This window comes from Myxocyprinus asiaticus, chromosome 46, assembly GCF_019703515.2.
Source record: "Myxocyprinus asiaticus isolate MX2 ecotype Aquarium Trade chromosome 46, UBuf_Myxa_2, whole genome shotgun sequence".
Lineage (NCBI taxonomy): Eukaryota > Metazoa > Chordata > Actinopteri > Cypriniformes > Catostomidae > Myxocyprinus > Myxocyprinus asiaticus.
The window spans coordinates 4815876-4836782 of NC_059389.1; the positions used below are offsets into that span (position 1 = coordinate 4815876).

Here is a 20907-nt window from a genome sequence, read left to right on the forward strand (position 1 = left end):
CTTTACACTATACTTTAAAGGAATGTTTTGGGTTCAATACAAGTTAAGCTCGAGACTATTTAGCAGAGGCGGGCCCAATGGTCAGCAGATGTAGAAAGTCCCGCCTTACAGGTCAAAGAGCCAATCACTTTTTAGATAAAGATATCGCCTGTCAATCAACTCTAGAACGCATGCATTAGCTATTCAAAGCGTGAAAATTGCAGTTTTTTTCGTCATCTGAGGTAAAGGCGCACAATTTATGATACCAATGTTGTCAGATTTTTCTGCTGATTTGAAATACACTATATTGCCAAAAGTATTCGCTCATCTGCCTTTAGACGCATATGAACTTAAGTGAAATCCCATTCTTAATCCATAGGGTTTAATATGACGTTGGCCCACCCTTTGCAGCTATAACAGCTTCAACTCTTCTGGGAAGGCTTTCCACAAGGTTTAGGAGTGCGTTTATGGGAATTTTTGACCATTCTTCCAGAAGCGCATTTGTGAGGTCAGACACTGATGTTGGACGAGAAGGCCTGGCTCGCAGTCTTCGCTCTAATTCATCCCAAAGGTGCTCTATCGGGTTGAGGTCAGGACTCTGTGCAGGCCAGTCAAGTTCTTCCACACCAAACTCTCTCATCCATGTCTTTATGGACCTTGCTTTGTGCACTGGTGCGCAGTCATGTTGGAACAGGAAGGGGCCATCCCCAAACTGTTCCCACAAAGTTGGGAGCATGGAATTGTCCAAAATCTCTTGGTATGCTGAAGCATTCAGAGTTCCTTTCACTGGAACTAAGGGGCAAAGCCCAGCTCCTGAAAAACAACCCCACACCATAATCCCCCTCCACCAAACTTCACAGTTGGCACAATGCAGTCAGACAAGTACCGTTCTCCTGGCAACCGCCAAACCCAGACTCGTCCATCAGATTGCCAGATGGAGAAGCGTGATTCGTCACTCCAGAGAACACGTCTCCACTGCTCTAGAGTCCAGTGGCGGCGTGCTTTACACCACTGCATCCGACTCTTTGCATTGCACTTGGTGATGTATGGCTTGGATGCAGCTGCTCGGCCATGGAAACCCATTCCATGAAGCTCTCTACGCACTGTTCTTGAGCTAATCTGAAGGCCACATGATCTTTGGAGGTCTGTAGCGATTGACTCTGCAGAAAGTTGGCGACCTCTGCGCACTATGCGCCTCAGCATCCGCTGACCACCACTTCGTGGCTGAGTTGCTGTCATTCCCAATCGCTTCCACTTTGTTATAATACCACTGACAGTTGACTGTGGAATATTTAGTAGTGAGAAAATTTCATGACTGGACTTGTTGCATAGGTGGCATCCTATCACAGTACCACGCTGGAATTCACTGAGCTCCTGAGAGCGGCCCATTCTTTCACAAATGTTTGTAGAAGCAGTCTGCATGCCTAGGTGCTTCATTTTATACACCTGTGGCCATGGAAGTGATTGGAACACCTGAATTCAATTATTTGGATGGGTGAACGAATACTTTTGGCAATATAGTGTATGTTATTTGATCTTAATCTTGACCAACCGTTTTGGATATTTCAGTCTTTCTCCATTCAAGTAGATAAGAGCAGCACTTTCATGACTGGAAATAGCTTCCTGGGAGCGTTCCAAAGATGGCCGTTAGTGGACTGACTTGCAAGAAAGACTTTGGTTAAGCTCAATCAAAGTCTTTCTAGCAAGTCATGGATACAGTGTACTGTATTAAAACCATGGTTTCAACCCAAAAAAATGAAACATGGTTACTTTTTATAATATTACTATAGTAAAACCATGATTTACGGCAAAAAACTATGGGTTACAACAGTCTACAATAATACTTTAGTAAAACCATGTTTCTGCCAAACAAAAACCACTTAAAATAGTTAAACTATGGTATTTGTATAATAAAACCATAATAACCACAAAATTATGATTTTTATTACTATAGTTTTAGGTTTCCTGTATTATCACTATGGATTCACAATGAATATCATGGTTCAAATATGGTTACTGTAGTAAAACTATGGTAAATTTATTGAGAGGGAATGCAAAACTATTTCAGAAAAATAATTCCCGCCCTGTCCTCTAAGGGCCTCCTTACCGTAGTTACTTAATGTTAATTTGCACAAAAAATAATTTCGACTTTTCCTTTGTTTATATACAGTATATATATAAAAAGAAAGAAGCATAAATCATGGTTATTGCACTTATAAAGAAAGTGAATGGGGGCCAGTTCATAAATGTTAATATACACACTGTTTCAAAAATATAGCCACAAGATGTAACAACTTAATTTCGGCCTGTTCCTCACACAAAGCTCTCATATAGTTTTGCAAGACTTGAAAATCATATGGACATTGACAACTTCTATGATACTTCAGTCCCAATTTATTGTAAAAAATAAGTACAACTCTTCAAAATTTCTACTGTTGTGCTCCATGGAAGATAGAAAGCGAATAAATCCTTTAAAAGTGCTTTGATAAGAATTTATACAAATCCAATGACACATTGGCGCAATTTCTAACCTTTACGAGGAAAACTGAAGCTATCTGCTCTCGATGTCAGCACTTAAAGTGCATTTCTCTCCAAGAACACCCCCCCACCCTCCCCTGTAATTTAATTTCCTTAATGTGTGTTCTCCTAAATTGGATACAGTGAATTGTTTTCACTTAATCTAAATGGCAAAAGCATTATGTGCAGGTTTACTCTCAGTGAACAGGGTTCGGGGTGTGGGCGAATAGACGCTCTCATGCCGTTTTAATGGTGAATTAGGGAGAGCCATAGGGAGAACCAGGAATTTTTCTGGTGGGCCAGCCGCGAAATGGGGCCGAATACACCATCACCATGAACTTTTTCCTTTAATAACTTCAAAAGCAGCCTACATAAATGCCTTGAGTGACCAGACCACTCAGATAGACTCATCTTGAACTTTGTAACTGTAAGACATAAAACATCTATCAAAGTCCAGTTCCTCCTGAGATGTCACCGTGTCCACTACAAGACGGCTAATGACGTATCACTATTGTGGAGGTGTGACAGTAGGGTGGTTTCTGGGGGGGACAGTGTTGTCGGGGGGCTACTGAAGGCAGCGAATGGTTTAAATGAGTACATACGCCAATAAACTATGACTGAAACCCCCCGCTGATGTTCTAATCATCACAGACCCCAGGCAGGAAAGATGGATGAGTCACCACTGGAGATCTTTCTCACAATATTTCAGATTCAATGTTTCACTGAGAAAACCAAATTACTCAAACTGTGATAAGAGTCGTAGAATGTTTCTTCAACTATGGTCACTGTGGACTTTTAGAAATAAAAGTTCCCTTTAAACACGTTTTTAGTTTATTTAGTTTGTCTGCCAACAATGTCTCGTGGATGTGCACGTATCACAAGAGAATTCTGTAATTTTTGTCTTTTTTCCCCAAATACGTTTTAAATCACCATTCATTCTGTGATGGATATGACATTTAAAACATTTTTGGAAGGCACACACACACACAAAAAGACTAATAAAAATTACTTTTATTTCACACAGTTAAAAGTAGAAGTAAAATTTACTTCATGACATAATATTGATTAAAGTGAGTAAATTTAACTTAAACATTTCGGTTAATACAGTTACTTTTACTTACAAATCTGATGTATATGGTACTTTAAGTAAAAATGTAAATAATAATAAAAAAAAATTGTACTTATTAATTATATCACAAATGTAGAATTTACATAGTATTTTCTAGTTCACGCTTACCGTTAACTAACCCATTCAATGTAGAAAGTACTTAATCTTTTCTGGTTTATTTACTTCAGCACAAAAATGTTTTTCCAGCTGCGCGGTTCCCCAAGAACTGTTCGCCTGATTGTGAAAACACACCTGTTATACTCACTTATGAAACACACCACAAGAGTGTGTCTTACCAAACCACCTGTTGTGAGGTAAAAGCCACAAAGCCGTAAAATACAGGTGAAAATTGACGGTAAGGCAACTGTTTTCGTGACATTCAACTCTTTAAATAAGGTTAGGACTGTTATTTATTGTTTGTGAAGCCATTTTCAAGCTGCAAGTTGACAGTTGCAATCACATACAGCAAATCTCGGTTTTCAATTCAGTCCAATTACTGAAATAATGAGTTTTCCTTCTATCCCAGAATGTCATGTTGATTGCACAATAGGTCAAGGAATGATCCCTGAAAAGTGGCAACAGGTTATTTAAAACTCATTCAATGCTTGTACATCTGTGATACCAAGAGTTAAATCATATAACTGAGGACAACTAACTAAATTACCATACATTTTGATGTGGCAGTTTTAAAATATATGTATATATTTTATGTATGCATTTATTTGGCAGAAGTAATCCCAGTGTGTTTCAAGAAACATTTCGTTAGTATGTGTGTTTTTGAATGTCATGAAATCTGTCAAGAACATGTCCAGGTCATATTTCACCCCAAAATCAAAAGAAAAATAATTATATTTTGCTTAAATAAATATATATGTAAATAAATGCTTAAAGATAAGCACCAATAAGATCCGTATGTGTGTACATTTTCATGACATTTATGCACATTTCCCCTGATTTTTAACCCTGTCAAACACACAGTCCTGTGTCGGTTGTGATGTGTAATCATTCCATTGAAACTGTGACGGCACAGCTCAGATTTCAAAGCGTTTCACAATTCCACCTGTGAGCAATTTCTGCCAGTCCTCATCTTGAAAATACTGCTCACAGACTAAAGTGCTTCCTCATTTAATAGCGAAGTTATCTCCTTTGCGTTTAATTGCCTGAAACCACGAGCTCGTACAAAGTTCAGCATCTTTTGGAAATTCATGGAAACACAACCCCAGACGTTATATTTTAGAATTTGTGCAAACAGGAACAATGTAGTGGCACTGGTTAACGACTTCCGCTTTGCGAACACGGAAGTGTGAAAAGGGTGCATTAATTCCTCTGTTAAAACTTGTGTATTATTTGAGCTCTGAAGTTGTTTAAATCGTCACTTTTACTGTCGTTTTAGGGTTTACAGCGTTACGTTTTAAAATTGAAAAAACTAATTTTGATTTCCCTACTTTCCCTATTTTATTTGAACACCATTACGTAAGTAAAATATGTTGCGAATGGTTTTTCATGTTGTTTTCGAAGCTAACACATTTGCTGTTGACCTTTCTGAAAATTAATGACTGCAATATTTTGAAACGCACAAAGAGTGTAATAGTTTTTAGTCTTTTTATTTTGGCAGATCACTTGAAAACTAAAATGAAAATGAAATCTAAATGAACTCAACCAATTAATATAGTTAACAAAGGGAATACTGCAGAATAATTTCTTCCCAGTCTCAACAACATGAAGTGGCACACTCACACATGCACGAGCGCACACAAACAATACAGTGATCCTCAGGGCATGAAATAAAATAAAAATGGACAAAACCCTTAACACAATTGGTTACCTCAATGATTCTCACAAATGAGAACAATTTTATAATATCACAGCAGTCAAAAACAAACATTAATTTCACGTATTTTTAACCAGAAAATGATGCCAAGTGAGTGACATTTACTACTATAAGGTCATATAATTTCTAATTCATAAGAAGGCATAACAGGTAGTGAGAATCTTGTAAATGATGTTGGAGGACTCTGATCCATCTTTCGGTTCTCATTTGTCAAAATATTCCCTGACCATGAATAAATAAACCAACATCGCACAGTTACAGAAAGTTTAATCCAGACAAAAAAAGTGCAAAACGGCTACAAAGGTCCCCCAAAAACATCTAATAGATGTTGAGTCTCGGCATTTTCTGCGTTTCTGTCTCGACTTTCTAGTGCTCATGTGAATTTTTTTGCATCAGTCCGAGGTTTGCTTCTGGACTTCCGCACATCTCAATACAGCTTGTTGTACTCCTTCAGAAACCCATCTAGCTCCTCACTGGTTCTTCTGTGGTTCTGGTAGTTTTGGTTTTGTAGAGGGGTTGAAGGTTGTGCTTAGTGTGATATGGACCACAATGAGCAGCTTCGGGCCATTTGGCCCCCGAGGCATATTTAGGTCCACGCAGCAGGGGGCATGTACTATATTTCCATGATGCACTTCCTCGTTGGGGGATGCCAACAGTTGGTCCTCATATCTGTCAAAAAGGAAGAAAGAAGAAGACCTTAATGTGAACGGTGAAATGTCTTTAATATGAGCAATAGTAATAATAGTGAAACTAGACTAAGCTAACGGCACTAATAAAGGAAAAGCAGAAAGATCAGAGATTTAACCGAATATATTTCCAATTTGTTGTCTTGGGTGTTGTCTGAGGTGTTTTCTGTGTGTTGCAATAAGAGGGTAAATAATGAAATCAAGTCAGCCTCCAGTCAGGTGGCTTGTCTAGGCCTTTTCCAATTAATTCAGAAACAGAGTCCATATGGTGAGCTAATTATCTGTCAGATGGGGTGAAAGGATGCAGCATTAGTGTGGACAGAAGTTCTGCTCTCATTCCCTCACCATTATCAGCCACAGCACACATTAACCAGAGGACAACATGAAGTCTACAAGACTTAAAGGTGCTGTAAGTGATTTTAGCCGTTCTACTTCCATGAGATTGAGCCGTTGGATTAGCCACGCCCCCTCTTTCCCTATTCCAAACCCTGCATTCCAAAGATACCAAATTAGCTTTATTGAGGCTGACATCATGCAGAAACGGTTGTTAAAAACAACAGCAGCAAAATAGCACCCTCAACTGACAAATGTTATGAACAACATGGCATAAAAATGGCATTAAGCCTCAATAATTCTCTGCAATTACAATACAATGAGAACGTGCAAAATGATTGACAGGTCGAAAACGTCAGAGACTGCGGCCCGCGGACACATTTTTGTTTGCTGTTTACAGAGTCTAGAGCTGTCACAGAGACCGGTGAGATATCTCACGACACTTATTTCAGTAATATCTTTCAGGAAGTTGGACATTTTTTTGCATACCTTTTAGGGCTGGGCGACATGGCTTCAGAATTTATATCTCGATATTTTTCTGCAAATTGACGATATTCTATATATATCTCGATAATTATGTTTTTGCTCTAAAATAGCATAAAAGTGTTTTTTGTTTTTAATCAGAGGAACCATCATTTCATCTAAACAGCCATTGTAGCCATGTAGAATTAATATTTCAAAGGCATTAAATAAAAATCTGTTGAACCAAGTTAGCTACGCGCTATATCGGTTTTATATAGCATAAAATGTTAAGGAATTTTATTCCTTTAAAATCTAGTGTGGAACTCCAAAAGGTTCTTTAATGGCATCAGGGTACAAAAACCCTTTTGGTTCTAATTGGAACCTTTATCTTTCAGATTTAATTCTGGAGTTAAAAATCATAGACAAAAATTTCTAACCAACTTTTACCGTATGGGCAATACAGGGGTGAACACCAAATTTTCTTTTTTTTAGTTGTTGTTGTATCTATTTAAAATCAAATAAATTTCAGCACAGTTTATACAGTACCATAAAAACATAATTAACATAATGAACCTTCTGTTGTTGTACTTAATCTCTCACTGTCAGTTTAATGTTGTCTTGTCAAATGCTTTGCGACAGAGATTTTTTTCTACTGAAATCTGCTCACAGTACAAGAGAGAGACATACTTTCCCTAATAATACATCCTGTACCATCTCCAGGTCCCTCCTCTAAATCCAGGTCAAGTCTCTGGTGTGAATCAGACATACTGTATGTAACCCTGACCAGAGCAGCAGGAGACGGAGAGGTTAGACAGTGCTAACATTAGCTCCACATTAAAATAGAACTAACCTGTCCATACAAAACCAGCCGTAGCAAACAGGTTCGAGACTGTAAGATAACAAATTAGATCTCTTAAACAACACTGTGTCTCGTAGATGGCAATGAGATACCTTGGCAAATGGAGATTTGCTGAATGGAACCAGTGTTAATGTTTTAAATTTAAAACAAATTTAAATGTAGTCAATATTTCATCATTTCATATTAATTCATTTTAGTTCAGTTTTACAAACTAAAATGGCACAATTTTAATTGACAGAAATAACACATTTTAGTCAACGATAATGTGCAACATGACAAACTGTAACAGACCAAATATTGAAATATTTTGAAAAATGTATGAACTAGAGGCTGACCAAAAGTATATTCAGCAGATACCGATAACTTAGGAGGTGGAAAAGACCACAATATCCAATTAATCAACTGACAGTTTTTAAAATCGATTTATAGAAAAACATTTATTTTTCTTTCCTTACTATGACGGGCACAGACATAGAGGCTACACGAATCCAAAATTAATAAAATCCCAGATGCAGTTTATTGTTCAACCAAAATCCTAATTTATTGCATAATGTGGGACTGTAAACTATAAATAAGCCCTAAACACACAAGGGACACTTATTTTGAAATAACAGAGACTTGGCTCTTTTTTAATACTCTATAAATACGTATTTAACAAATGAAGCTTTATATAACATATGTATTCACCAGATGATGGTTTTGTGTGTATATATACAGTATATAGAAAATACTGTCGATGATGAAAGATTTAGATATAGCAAATCCCTACATGATTGTTTTCATTTTAGAGGCCACTGTTCTAAGTGTAGAATCCTCAAGCGCCGGCCACAGAGGAACACGGAGGAATAAAAAAATTAAAAAACTATCGGCATAGATTTTTACCAATAACGTTAATTCCAAAAAGCAAATATCGGCACCGATTAATCGGTAAAACTGGTATAGCGCGTAGCTAACTTGGTTCAAGTTCACCTGTTCATTCACTTTATTGTCTGTGCAGATGTAAGTTGTAATATTACATTTATGTTGTGGATATAGCTGATTAATCTTGCATAAACAGGATGCGTTTGAGTGAGCTAAAGTTCATTGTACAGGTGTTCAACTTGCGCACCATCAATGGATTACTAGAATCAATTCTTTGGTTTGTTTTTACTTTAAAAACAAATAAATAATAAAAAACAGCATTAGTGCATTGTTAATATCTTGCCGTATAATTTTTTTTCTCATCATATTTCCGTAAACGGTATGTTTTAAATTCAAACCGTTTGATTATCATCATGATGCTACATTTTGTCTTGTCTTTATTATCAGTAACAATATATACACTACCGGTCAAAAGTTTTGAAACACTTGACTGAAATGTTTCTCATGATCTTAAAAATCTTTTGATCTGAAGGCGTATGCTTAAATGTTTGAAATTAGTTTTATAGACAAAAATATAATTGTGCCACCATATTAATTTATTTCATTATAAAACTAAAATTTAATTTAAAAAAAATGTTTCTGAAATTGATGACTTGGACCAAATAATTAAGAAAAGCAGCCAGTAAGTGCCCAACATAGATGGGAACTCCTTCGATACTGTTTAAAAATCATCCCAGGGTGATACCTCAAGAAGTTGGTTGAGAAAATGTCAAGAGTACATGTCTGCAAATTCTAGGCAAAGGGTGACTACTTTGAAGATGCTCAAATATAACACAGTTTTGATTTATTTTGGATTTTGTTTAGTCACAACATAATTCCCATAGTTCCATTTGTGTTATTCCATAGTTTTGATGACTTTACTATTATTCCAAAATGTGAAAAAAAAAATAAATAAAAAAATAAATAAATTATAATAAAGAAAGAGTAAGTGTTTCAAAACTTTTGACCGGTATTATATATATATATATATATATATATATATATATATATATATATATATATATATATATATATATATATATATATATATTTATTTATTTATTTATTTTTCTCTTTTCTTTTGTTTTCTTTTTAAGAACACTGTGTGGAACACAAAAAGGAGATGTTAGGCAAAACGTTAGCCTCAGTCACCATTTACTTATTGTATGTAGAAAAAAGGTGCAATGAAAGTAAATGGTGACAGAGGCTAACTTTTGCCTATAATCTCTTTTGTGTTTCACAGAAGAAAGAAAGTCCAACTGGTTTGGAATAACATGAAGGTTAATAAATTATGACACACTTTTCATTTTTGGGTAAACTCTTCCTTTAAGGATTAAATGAAACAGAACTTAGTAAAACATGAAACAACTTGACAATGTCCAAAAAAACATAAGTCATGCTGAGTAACCAAGAGCTTCAAATAAAACTATCCGAGATGTATCTTGAATGTTTCTTAAGGGAGCATTGAAAAACAATTGTTAATAAAGTTTACCCATTTTATAGTCTTTCAAAGCTGATTTCCATGCATGACAGATGCTGCTGCCCAAACAACACAAGATCTTTGATCATCATTCCCCTGGGCTTCTGCCCCTCTATAGATCACACAATATAAGAGTCAGATGCCATTTAAAGACACTGGCTGTGTTTTCTCAGGCCCGCAGGAGGGGAAACTGCACGTAGCCCTTAAATAAAAACACATTAAATGGGCAGCGAATGATCTGACCCATATAAAATGTTTCATGAATAGATTTTAAACATTAATTGAATTCAGTAAGTTCTATTTTGGTCAGGGACCTCTTCTTTGTCTCTCTCTCTTTCTCTCTGTAACAGATGTTCCCCTCTGAGCAGGGGCCAGTTCTGTAATTTCTCACAATGCTCTAGGGGAGGGGTTTTTTAAAGATCTCGGAGCACTCGTATGACAGGGCATTCAGGTCTTCAAGCAGTTACAATAACATGCGGTGCTTTTGCCATGTGCTTTTTTTCAGCCTCTACTATCAAGCTGGACAATTGTCTGTTTAAAGAAATAGTTCACCAAAAAAAATCGCTCCTGTAGTTCCAAACCCATTTGACTTTCTTTCTTATGCACACAAAATGAAAATTTGTAATTAAAATGTGCGGTCTGTCTTTTCAATAAAATTGCAGTTGATACTGATGAACTTTTAAAGGTTAGAAACAACTTGAAATTTAAGTAATTTTTTAGTCAAAATTGTGATACACCCCGTTTGGGTGGACACATGAGAACTTGTAATGCAAGTTCTCACTCGAACTTGCTCGCCACCGTAAACGAGCTTCTCTGGTTGCATTTTTGTCGCATTATTGTTCATGGGAGAACGTCCTGGTTACTTTCGTAACCTCCGTTCCCTGATGGAGGGAACGAGATGTTGTGTCGATGTAGTGACACTAGGGGTCACTCTTGGGAGCCTGAAACACCTCTGGTCTTTGAAAAAAGTCCAATGAGAATTGGCGAGTGGTATTTGCATACCATTTCCCCGAACATACGGGTATAAAAGGAGCTGGTATGCAACCACTCATTCAGGTTTTGTGCTGAGGAGCCGAGACAAGATCCCGGCCATTTCAGCGGGTAGTCCAGCATTGTGGCAGGAGGGACACAAAGTCTCGTTCCCTCTATCAGGGAACGGAGGTTACGAAAGTAACCAGGATCTTCCCTACTCGACGTTGTGTCAATGTAGTGACACTAGGGGTCCCTATACGAAACACCACAACTAGCTGAACTGTGTTACGTGAACTGATGGTGCGAGACGGGGAGACCACTGTGTGCCTGTGCACCAGCATTCTCGTGAAGAGCATGAGGTCCGAGAACCACGTCTGGGTGGGCCAGTAGGGTGCTACCAGGATGACCTGCTCCTCGTCCTCCCTGACCTTGCACAGGGTCTGTGCAAGTAGGCTCACTGTGGGAAACGCTTATTTGCGTAGTCCAGGGGGCCAGCTGTGTGCCAGCGCGTCTATACCGAGAGGTACCTCGGTCAGGGCGTACCAGAGCGGGCAGTGGGAGGATTCTCGGGAAGCGAACAGGTCTACCTGTGCCTGCCTGAATCGACTCCAAATCAGCTGGACCACCTGAGGGTGGAGTCTCGTAACCTGTCGTGACAGCGCGTCCGCTGCAGTGTTGAGGTCGCCCGGGATGTTAGTGGCTCGCAGCGACTTGAGGTGCTGCTGACTCCAGAGGAGGAGACGGCATGCGAGTTGTGACATACAACGTTAGCGTAAACTGCCTTGATGGTTGATGTATGCCACCGTTGCCATGTTGTCTGTCCGAACTAACACATGCTTGCCCTGGATCGACGGCCGAAACCTCCACAGGGCGAGCAGAATTGCCAACAACTCGAGGCAGTTGATGTGCCAATGTAGTTGCGGGCCCGTCCAGGAGCCGCAGCGGTGTGCCCGTTGCATACAGTGCCCCAGCCCGTTTTGGAGGCATCTGTCATAACCACGACGTGCCTGGAGACCTGCTCTAAGTGAACGCCTGCCCATAGAAATGTGAGGTCAGTGCAAGGGCTGAAGAGGCGGCGACAGACCGGCGTGATGGCCACTCGATGTGTCCCGCAGCGCCATGCCCATCTCGGGACTCGAGTTGGTGCCAGTGCTGAAGCGGTCTCATATGCATCAACCCAAGCGGAGTGGCCACCGCTGAGGATGCCATATGCCCCAGGAGCCTCTAAAACAGTTTCAGTGGAACCGCAGTCTTCTGTCTGAAAACATTCAAACAGGTCAGCACCGACTGTGCACGCTCGTTCGTGAGGTGCACCGTCATCGAGACTGAGTCCAACTCCAAGCCAAGAAAAGAGATGCTCTGAACCGGGAGGAGCTTGCTCTTTTCCCAGTTGATCCGAAGACTTAGTCGGCTGAGGTGCGAGAGCACCAGGTCCCTGTGCGCACACTACACATCCCAAGAGTGAGCTAGGATTAGCCAGTCGAGATAGTTGAAGATGCGAATGCCCACTTCCCTTAACGGGGCAAGGGCTGCCTCTGCGACCTTCGTGAAGACGCGAGGGGACAAGGACAGGCCGAAAGGGAGGACCTTGTACTGATACGCCCGACTCTCGAATGCAAACTGCAGGAAGGATCAGTGTCGAGGTAGAATCGAGACATGGAAGTACGCGTCCTTCAGGTCTACCGCCGCGAACCAATCTTGATGCCAGACGCTCGCTAGAATGCGTTTTTGCTTCAGCATCTTGAACGGGAGTCTGTGTATAGCTCGGTTCAGTACTCGCAGGTCCAAGATTGGCCGCAACCCACTGCCTTTCTTCGGAACAGTGATGTAGGGGCTGTAAAACCCCTTCTTCATCTCGGCCGGAGGGACAGGCTCTATCACACCCTTCCGTAGGAGGGTAGCGATTTCCGCACGCAAGGTAGTGGCATTCTCGCCCTTCACCGAGGTGAAGTGGACGCCGCTGAACCCTGGGCGGACGCCTGGCGAACTGAATCGCGAAGCCGAGTCGGACGGTCCGGACCAGCCATCGCGACGGGTTGGGGGCTCCAGAGGGGAAGAAGCCGCTGAAAGCGCCGTCAGATCCAGCAGAGGTGAATGAACAGCTGTGAGAATTCAGCTCAGTGAGCATCAACCGTTCGGCTCCGAAGAGAAAATCTGAATGAGTGGTTGCATACCAGCTCCTTTTATACCCGTATGTTCGGGGGAGTGGTATGCAAATACCACTCGCCAATTCTCATTGGCCTTTCTTCAAAGACCAGAGGTGTTTCGGGCTCCCAAGAGTGACCCCTAGTGTCACTACATCGACACAACATCGAGTGAGTGACAGATAGGGAACTTGTGTTTGTTTTTAGCCCTAAACAACGCAAGTTCTTGCATTCACATGTGCCACTGTGAACAAGCTTTTATGGTAGCGCTAAAACTACGCAAGTTCTCACATGAACGAGTGACCACTGTGAAAATGCTTTACTCCTAGCGTGACAAAAACGCAATGCAAGTTCTTGCATAAACATGTCCCACTGTAAAATAGCTTTTCTTGTAACGCTAAAACAACGCAAGTTCTCGCGTAAACACACGTGTAACTGTGAACATACTTTTCTTGTAGCACTAAAAACAATGCAATTTCTTGTACGAACACATGTGCCAATTTGAAAAATCTTTTCTTGTAGCACTAAAAGCAAGCAAATTCTCCCTTAAAACAAATGACCACTGTGAATGTGCTTCTCTCATATCATGACAAAAATGCAGCTCAAGTTCTTGTGTGAACTTGTGCCACTGTGAAAGAGCTTTTTTTTGTAGCGCTAAAACAACGCAAGTTCTCACATGAACACACGAGCAACTGTGAACATGCTTTTCTTGTAGCGCTAAAACAATGCAAGTTCTTGTGTGAAAGTGTGCCTCTTTGAAAAAGCTTTTCTTGTAGCGCCTAAAAACAACGCAAGTTTTCACGTGAGCAAACGTGCCACTGTGAACAAGCTTTTCTAGTAGTGCTAAAACAACGCAAGTTCTCACGTGCACACGTGCCACTGTGAACGAGCTTTTCTTAGAGCTCTAAAACAATGCAAGTTCTCTCATGAACAATTGATCGCTGTGAACGGGCTTCTCTCATAGCGCAACAAAAATGCAACGCAAGTTGCATGAACACGCGTCCCACTGTGAACGAACTTTTCTTATAACGCTAAAACAATGCATGTTGTTGCGTGAACATGCGTGCCACTGTGAACAATCTTTTCTTGTAGTGCTAAAAACAACGCTAGTTCACGCATGAACATGCATGCCACTGTGAACATGCTTTTCTTGTAGCGCTAAAACAATGCAAGTTCTCACGTGAACATGCTTCTCTCCTAGTGCAGCAAAACAACACTAGTTTTTGTGTCAAAATGCATGCCACTGTGAACTAGCTTTTCTTGTAGTAATCAAACAACGCAAGTTCTCACATGAACAAGTGACCACCGTAAACATGCTTCTCTCATAGCGTGACAAAAACGCAATGCAAGTTCTTGCATGAACGCGTGCCACTTTGAAAAGCTTTTCTTGTAGCGCTAAAACAACAAGTTCTCACGTAAATAAGTGACCACTGTGAACTTGCTTCTCTCACAAAAACGCAACCAATCAGAACACATTTAATGTTAAAAATATGTCAATTTTGCGGCATTTAATGTCACCGAACCGAATTGCTAAAAAAAATGTTGCATGTTTTTCGTTGCTCTGAAAACCTTTTTCTGCACCAAACTAATGCAATTGTTTTTTTATTTAGCTAAGCCTGCTTTGAAAACTGTGTAAAGCTCACACACAAAATCTTCAGTTTCATATTCAGCAGCTGTCAATTAATTTAGCTGCAATGTTGAACTCTCTGCTTACAAGCTCTCTAAGACTCCTGTGATTGTTAATGAGAGGCTTTAGCAGCAATGACAGGCTTAATTAGACTGATATTCACTCACACTAACAAAGCTAAAGTCAGGTTGACATGCTTGTATACTGTAAGATAATGGTGTGTGTGTACTGTATGTGTGTGTTCCCCTGTAGTTTCAGCCTTAGACAGCATACCTACAGACCGTCTGAAGAATATAGTCCCTTTTCATGGTCTGTGATGACGCGTTTCCACCGTATATATCAGCGTAAATCTCGCTATTTTTTTTATATTATAAATGTTTTAAATATTGAGTGTAAATGTATAACATTATGCTTTGTGTTATATTATTATATAATTAGTTTAAAAAAAATGAATTACCACAGCTGCGAGGGGGTTTCTATTACAGCTGCTGAGAGAGTGACAATATATTTGGCATCTTCTCCCACTTTACTGTCTTAATCCACTGCTCTCTATTTTTTTTCTCTTCTGGAAAGTCATTCAAATGTAATAGTGGACTTTTTCTTTTGGTCTTGAAGCAAATGGGTAAGTGAAAATAATATTTGCTCCCATTCACCACTGTCGGAGTTTACCCTGCAAACGTTTACTTCCACGTTCCAAAATCTGGAGTGTGAACAAGGTCTATTGCACACAATAATGGTGAGAGCTAGCAAGCTCCAATCTGATTGGCTGCTTTTGCGCAATTTCCAGGTGTCAGAGTGCATTGGTTTTTATAGTCCAGTGGGAAACAAACTTGTGTTTACAAGTTCCCAGACTCCTACAGTTATGTTCTTCGGGGGAAGTATTTATTTACTTATTTACAGTTTCAACCTGTATATTTCAGAATCAAAGTCAGAAACTAGCAACAGAAAAATATATGATCGATTATGACCTAGTTCTGCTAACAAACAGATCTTGTGTTTGTGTATTTTATTTAAGTGCTGGATGATACATTTGGTCCCCAGCCAATTATGTGGAACAGTGCTGTCTCCCTAGAGAGGATATACCAGAAAGAGTATGTGTGTGTTTGGGATTTGATGAATATTCACAATGCTAAACAAACTCCTCTGATGGAAATTGTTCAAAATAGAACACTAGTGTGCTGCTTACTGCATACTGCATACTGCACAGTATCTACTGTGTACAGCATTCAATTTTTAAAAAGACTATGTGAAACCGTATGCAACAATAAACGTTTCAAACAGTAGTATGCTACATTGTTGCCACATGAGCTCATTACATTGCATGTTTAAATCAGTGAGTTATTATCTCAGAAATGAATATGATTATTTTGCATCTTTATTCCAATTAAATATATGTTAACTTCATTTATAACACTGGAAATGAAATATCAAATTGAGTGCATTGCATTGTGGAAGATTAGGGATACATCAATACAAAATCTGTGTGCTGATACGATATCCGAATCCGATTATTTATAACAACATCTGCCGATAATGCAAGTTTGGTAGTTTTTCTTTTTTATGCTACCTTGTTTCAAATCACTAATATTTAATTACACAACTTCAAAATAAATTTAAATAACTTTATTCTTCATGTCTCTATACAGTATGTCACCCATGTTTCAGAGTAACTCAGTAATAAACAAAACACTGAAACAAAAAGCACATTATTAACTCACATTAACTGAATTCTGAATGTTGAAGCTGTGTCTTTCTGCTGTCATTGTCACCCGATTCAAAGTAGTTCCACACAAGAGACACTGTAGAATTTACACACTGTAGAATTAGTAAGAGTAATATGGAAGTATGCAATCTGATCTTTGGAAGTGTGTTTTTTGTTTACACTCACCAGGCTGTTGCTGTGTTGTGTGCAATCTGTGTTGTGTTATGTGTGTCCTCTATCATGCTGTGTCTGGTCTGACTGCAGCTGTGTTGATGATGTTGCTCATGAGGTTCTGATAGAGCTCTAGGTTGAACAGGCCGCCCGTCATTCTCCTCCTGCCCAGTGGCGTGCCACTGAGTGCGGGCCTGTTTCAGCCAGCGGCCCCCCAGACCGCACTTCTCTAGATATACCCGACACACTTCATAGTTCATGGCAGAATAATACAGGAAGTCAAGGGCTAACAGCACCATGACGAAAAATCCATAGATCCACACGCCGATTAAGGCAGAGTAATTGCTGTGACAGAGAGAAAAGAAGACAAATTTAGACCCTCTTAAAACTGCAGTGCATATTTTTTTCAACACTTAAAGGAACATTCTGGGTTCAATACAAGTTAAGCTAAATCGATAGCATTTGTGGTATAATATTGATTACCACAAAAATTAATTTTGACTTGCACCTTCTTTTCTTTAAAAAAAGCAAAAATGTAGGATCCAGTGTGGCACTTACAATGGAAGTGAATGGGGCCCACCTGTAAACATTAAAATACTCACTAGTATAGCCACAAAACATAAACAATATGTGTATTAACATGATTTTAGGGTGATAAAATTGCTCACTAGCCTTTTTGGTGTAATGTTATAGCCAGTTTTACAAGTTCGTTGCCATGACGATGTAATGTCAATAAATCCTAAAATGACCGTGAAAATGACGATTTAAACAACTTTACAGCTCAAATAATACATGAGTTTTAATTGAAGCATTAATGTCATTGCTTTTATAAAATTATAAGCTTCACATTTCTGCCTGTAAACCCTCCAACATTATGCCACAAATGCTGTCGATTGAGCTTAACTTGTATTGAACCCAGAATATTCCTTTAAATATAGATAAGCCATTTGTAGGTTGATTTCTCTGTAAAAGTGGTTCTGTGGTGCTTTTAAAACATTTTTTTTTTTTTAGCATGTGTTCAGGAAATATTTCTTTTTGCAGTTTTGTTTGGTGGCACGAGCTTTAATGTTTTAATTAATCTACAAATGGCTCTCCCTAATATTTTCTCTGCATATGAAGCTGGAAAACATAAGAGTATTTTACATTTTTAAAATACTTTTACAAAAACATTTTAACAACGAAAAAAATACTGTATGTACCCAAAAATGTACACAATTGTCATACTTAAGTAAAGATACTTTTATGGAAATTTACTCAAGTAAAAGTTAAATGTTAAAATACTTAATTTAAAGTATTAAAGTCACTGTTATTAAATGTACTTAAAGTAAATGGCATAAATAATGTCACAGCAGAATAATACCCATGACAATATACTGTGGTTGAGTGACGGGGCATGGCGGTATGAAGTCTATTCGTTCGTATAAGTAATATTCTGATTCACAAATCGATTCTTGAAATGAATCATTCAGATAGCTTTTTGAACCAATTTGACCGACTGAAAACAATCTAATTGATCAAGAGATTCCTCTCAAATGATTCGTTCAGAATTCGAACATCATCGCTATCACTTAGCCGCATGCAGTTTTCATTTGCAGCTGCATTATTTTATTTTGCGGTGTTTACACACAAAGTAACAAAAATAAATGTAAGAAAAGCATTAATTTTGCTTCAAAATGTAGTGACGTAAAAGCGAAACTCAACAGAAGTATTTATACTGAAGTCAAATAGAAATATTAAAAAAATTTACTTAAGCATACTATAACTATACACCTCAGGTTGCTGATGTCAGTGTGGCATTAATGCATTCTGCCAAGAGGACAACAACAGCTGGACAAACAATAACTCATATCTGCACCAGACTGAAAAGAACATTGGACCATCCCAAGATGGGGGTGCTTCTGAGAATCTATGGTGATTTAACCTCAGGCCAGCAGTAAATATCACTGCTGCATCCTGCTGACCACTGATGAGAATGAAATGGCTTCACATCAGGCTGTCTGTTCTTTCAATAAATGCCTTAAAGGGATAGTTCACCCAAAAATGAAAATTCTGTCATCATTTACTCATCCCTATGTTGTTCCGAACTCGTACGACGTACTTACTTTTGTGGAGCACAAAGGAAATGTTAGGCAGAATAATGTCATTAGGTTTTTCTTGCAGCCAGGAAACTCACTTGTGAGTGTAACCATCTGGAGATGTGGTCAGGTTGACCCCCATGACTGTCTGGAACTCGGTCTCGTTGCAACAGTACTTGAAGGCTGTGTTGTTATGGTGACAGCAGAACATATACGTCTTATTGTCTGAGAGACGAGGACAGTGGAATCCAAAGTGGTAGCGCCCCTTGTGATCAGAGTAAGGTTCGCACACCCGAAAGTGTGCAGAAAAAACTGTAAAAAAAAAAAAAAGAAAAAAAAAAGGTGCAAAAACAGGACATTTAGTGTGCAAAATTGTAGGATTGCAGATAGTCAACATAAAAACCAAAACTGACCATATTTACTTTTTAATACATGCTCCTGGTCTGATTTTTTGCGCCTTTTTGCTATACGATATTGCACAGAAAATGTTTGCCTTTGTTATCTTTCATCAGTTTGCTCCGCCTCTGAAACAACTTTCAAATTTGTATGATGTCACCAAGCACTCTTACTTTTCAACACCTCAACCCAGTGTTGTAGTACTTGAGTCCAGGACTCGGACACAAGTCTGACTTGAGTTGCGATATTGATGACTCGTGACTCGTCTCAGACTTGAACACTAATGACTCAGACTTAGACTCGATCATTGGGTGCATTCTGACTTGGAGCAGAGGACTCGTTACAACCGTTAACTTTTGTGTTCTGCCCTTTTATGGCATGAGATCACATGAATGTCATGCCATGTACCTGTTACACGGGTTTCCTTTGCTTTCATTCAGAACTGCATGCGCACTCTCAAATCTCCCTGCTCTCATTCAGAGGGTGCGTGTGCCACTCAAAACATGTCATGTGTACTCACAAATCTATTATAATGCAAAATAACTCTGCCTCTGTTTATTCATACAAATATTCTGCCTCTGTTGAAGTGGTATAGCGAGGGAGAATACTGGAATTTGAGGAATCAACTCACCATTTAGTCGGTGGTGCATAATACATGGTTAAAGTCGTACTGTAAGAATGTTATTCTGATGCTCACTGACGATATAAGAGACATGAGCAAATCAAATGACAGAAACCGTTAACAACGAACACGTTGCGACTCAAGTCCTCTCAAAACTTTCACCTCAGTAGAAAACGTACCTGTACAAATTTGTCTAGAACTCGTATAGGATTTTTCAGAATCTGTGTGGCGGCACATACGTAGAAAAATCAAATATATGTGGAACAAAATCGTAAATCATTATTACAAGTTATAATTATAATGGGAACATGAGATCATGTTGACGTGTGTTTATGCGTTTATGACAGGTGCAGTTTTACGTAGTTAGGTTTTACACAGTTAGGCTCGTGTGATGCGAGTTTATCAGAAATGTAGGCTAAAACAGTTAGGGAATCCCATTGTTAAAAGGACAAACGTCCATCCATCCATGAAAAATCATGTGAATTGCCCCAACGCCTGAATTATAATGCATTTTGATAATATAACACTAGAGGACAAAACCTGAGAAATAAATAAATAAATAAAACTGTTGTTTACAGTGGAAAGTGTTTTCCTGACATCTCTTTTTTTACTTCTTTGATTACTGTATAGGCCTATATACAACAAGATTAGATAGAGATAGATAAATTGATGACTTGACTACAACACTGCCTCAACCTCCAACCATATGGCTTCATTCTGATAAGCAATCCCAACTTTTCATGATCCAATCAATTCCTGATGGATAAGTTCCACCCTACATTGTTTTTTTCTCATTGAATATCCTGTTTAACTCAGAAACATGTGATGTTACGGAAGTAAATTGGGCTACGAATGCTGGTTTCATGTTGACTTAGGTTCAATACAAGTTAAGCTCAATCGACAGCTTTTGTTACCTAATGTTGATTACCACCAAAAAACGTAGACCCTCGTTTAAAAAAATAAGAAGGAAAAATCACGGTTACAGTGAGGCACTTACAATGGAAGTGAATTGGGCCAGTTCTTAAATGATAAAATACACCCAG

At 38.9% G+C, this 20907-nt stretch overlaps 1 protein-coding gene across 2 annotated transcripts in view; it reads right to left on the reverse strand.

The window, feature by feature from the left end:
- Positions 1–2434: 2434 nt before the first annotated feature.
- The window catches only part of shisal1b (shisa like 1b), a 57026-nt gene continuing 38553 nt past the window's right edge, over positions 2435–20907 (reverse strand). The window contains exons 3-6 of one of the 2 annotated variants that reach the window (XM_051690304.1): positions 18945–19158; positions 16787–17116; positions 16617–16697; positions 2439–6104 (exon numbers count right to left, since the gene is read on the reverse strand). In XM_051690304.1, coding sequence (XP_051546264.1) covers positions 16673–16697; positions 16787–17116; positions 18945–19158 — 569 coding nt within the window. In that variant the 3' untranslated portion in view covers positions 2439–6104; positions 16617–16672. Of the gene's footprint in view, positions 6105–16616; positions 16698–16786; positions 17117–18944; positions 19159–20907 lie in introns of both variants that reach the window. The other variant, XM_051690305.1, reaches the window with a different exon arrangement.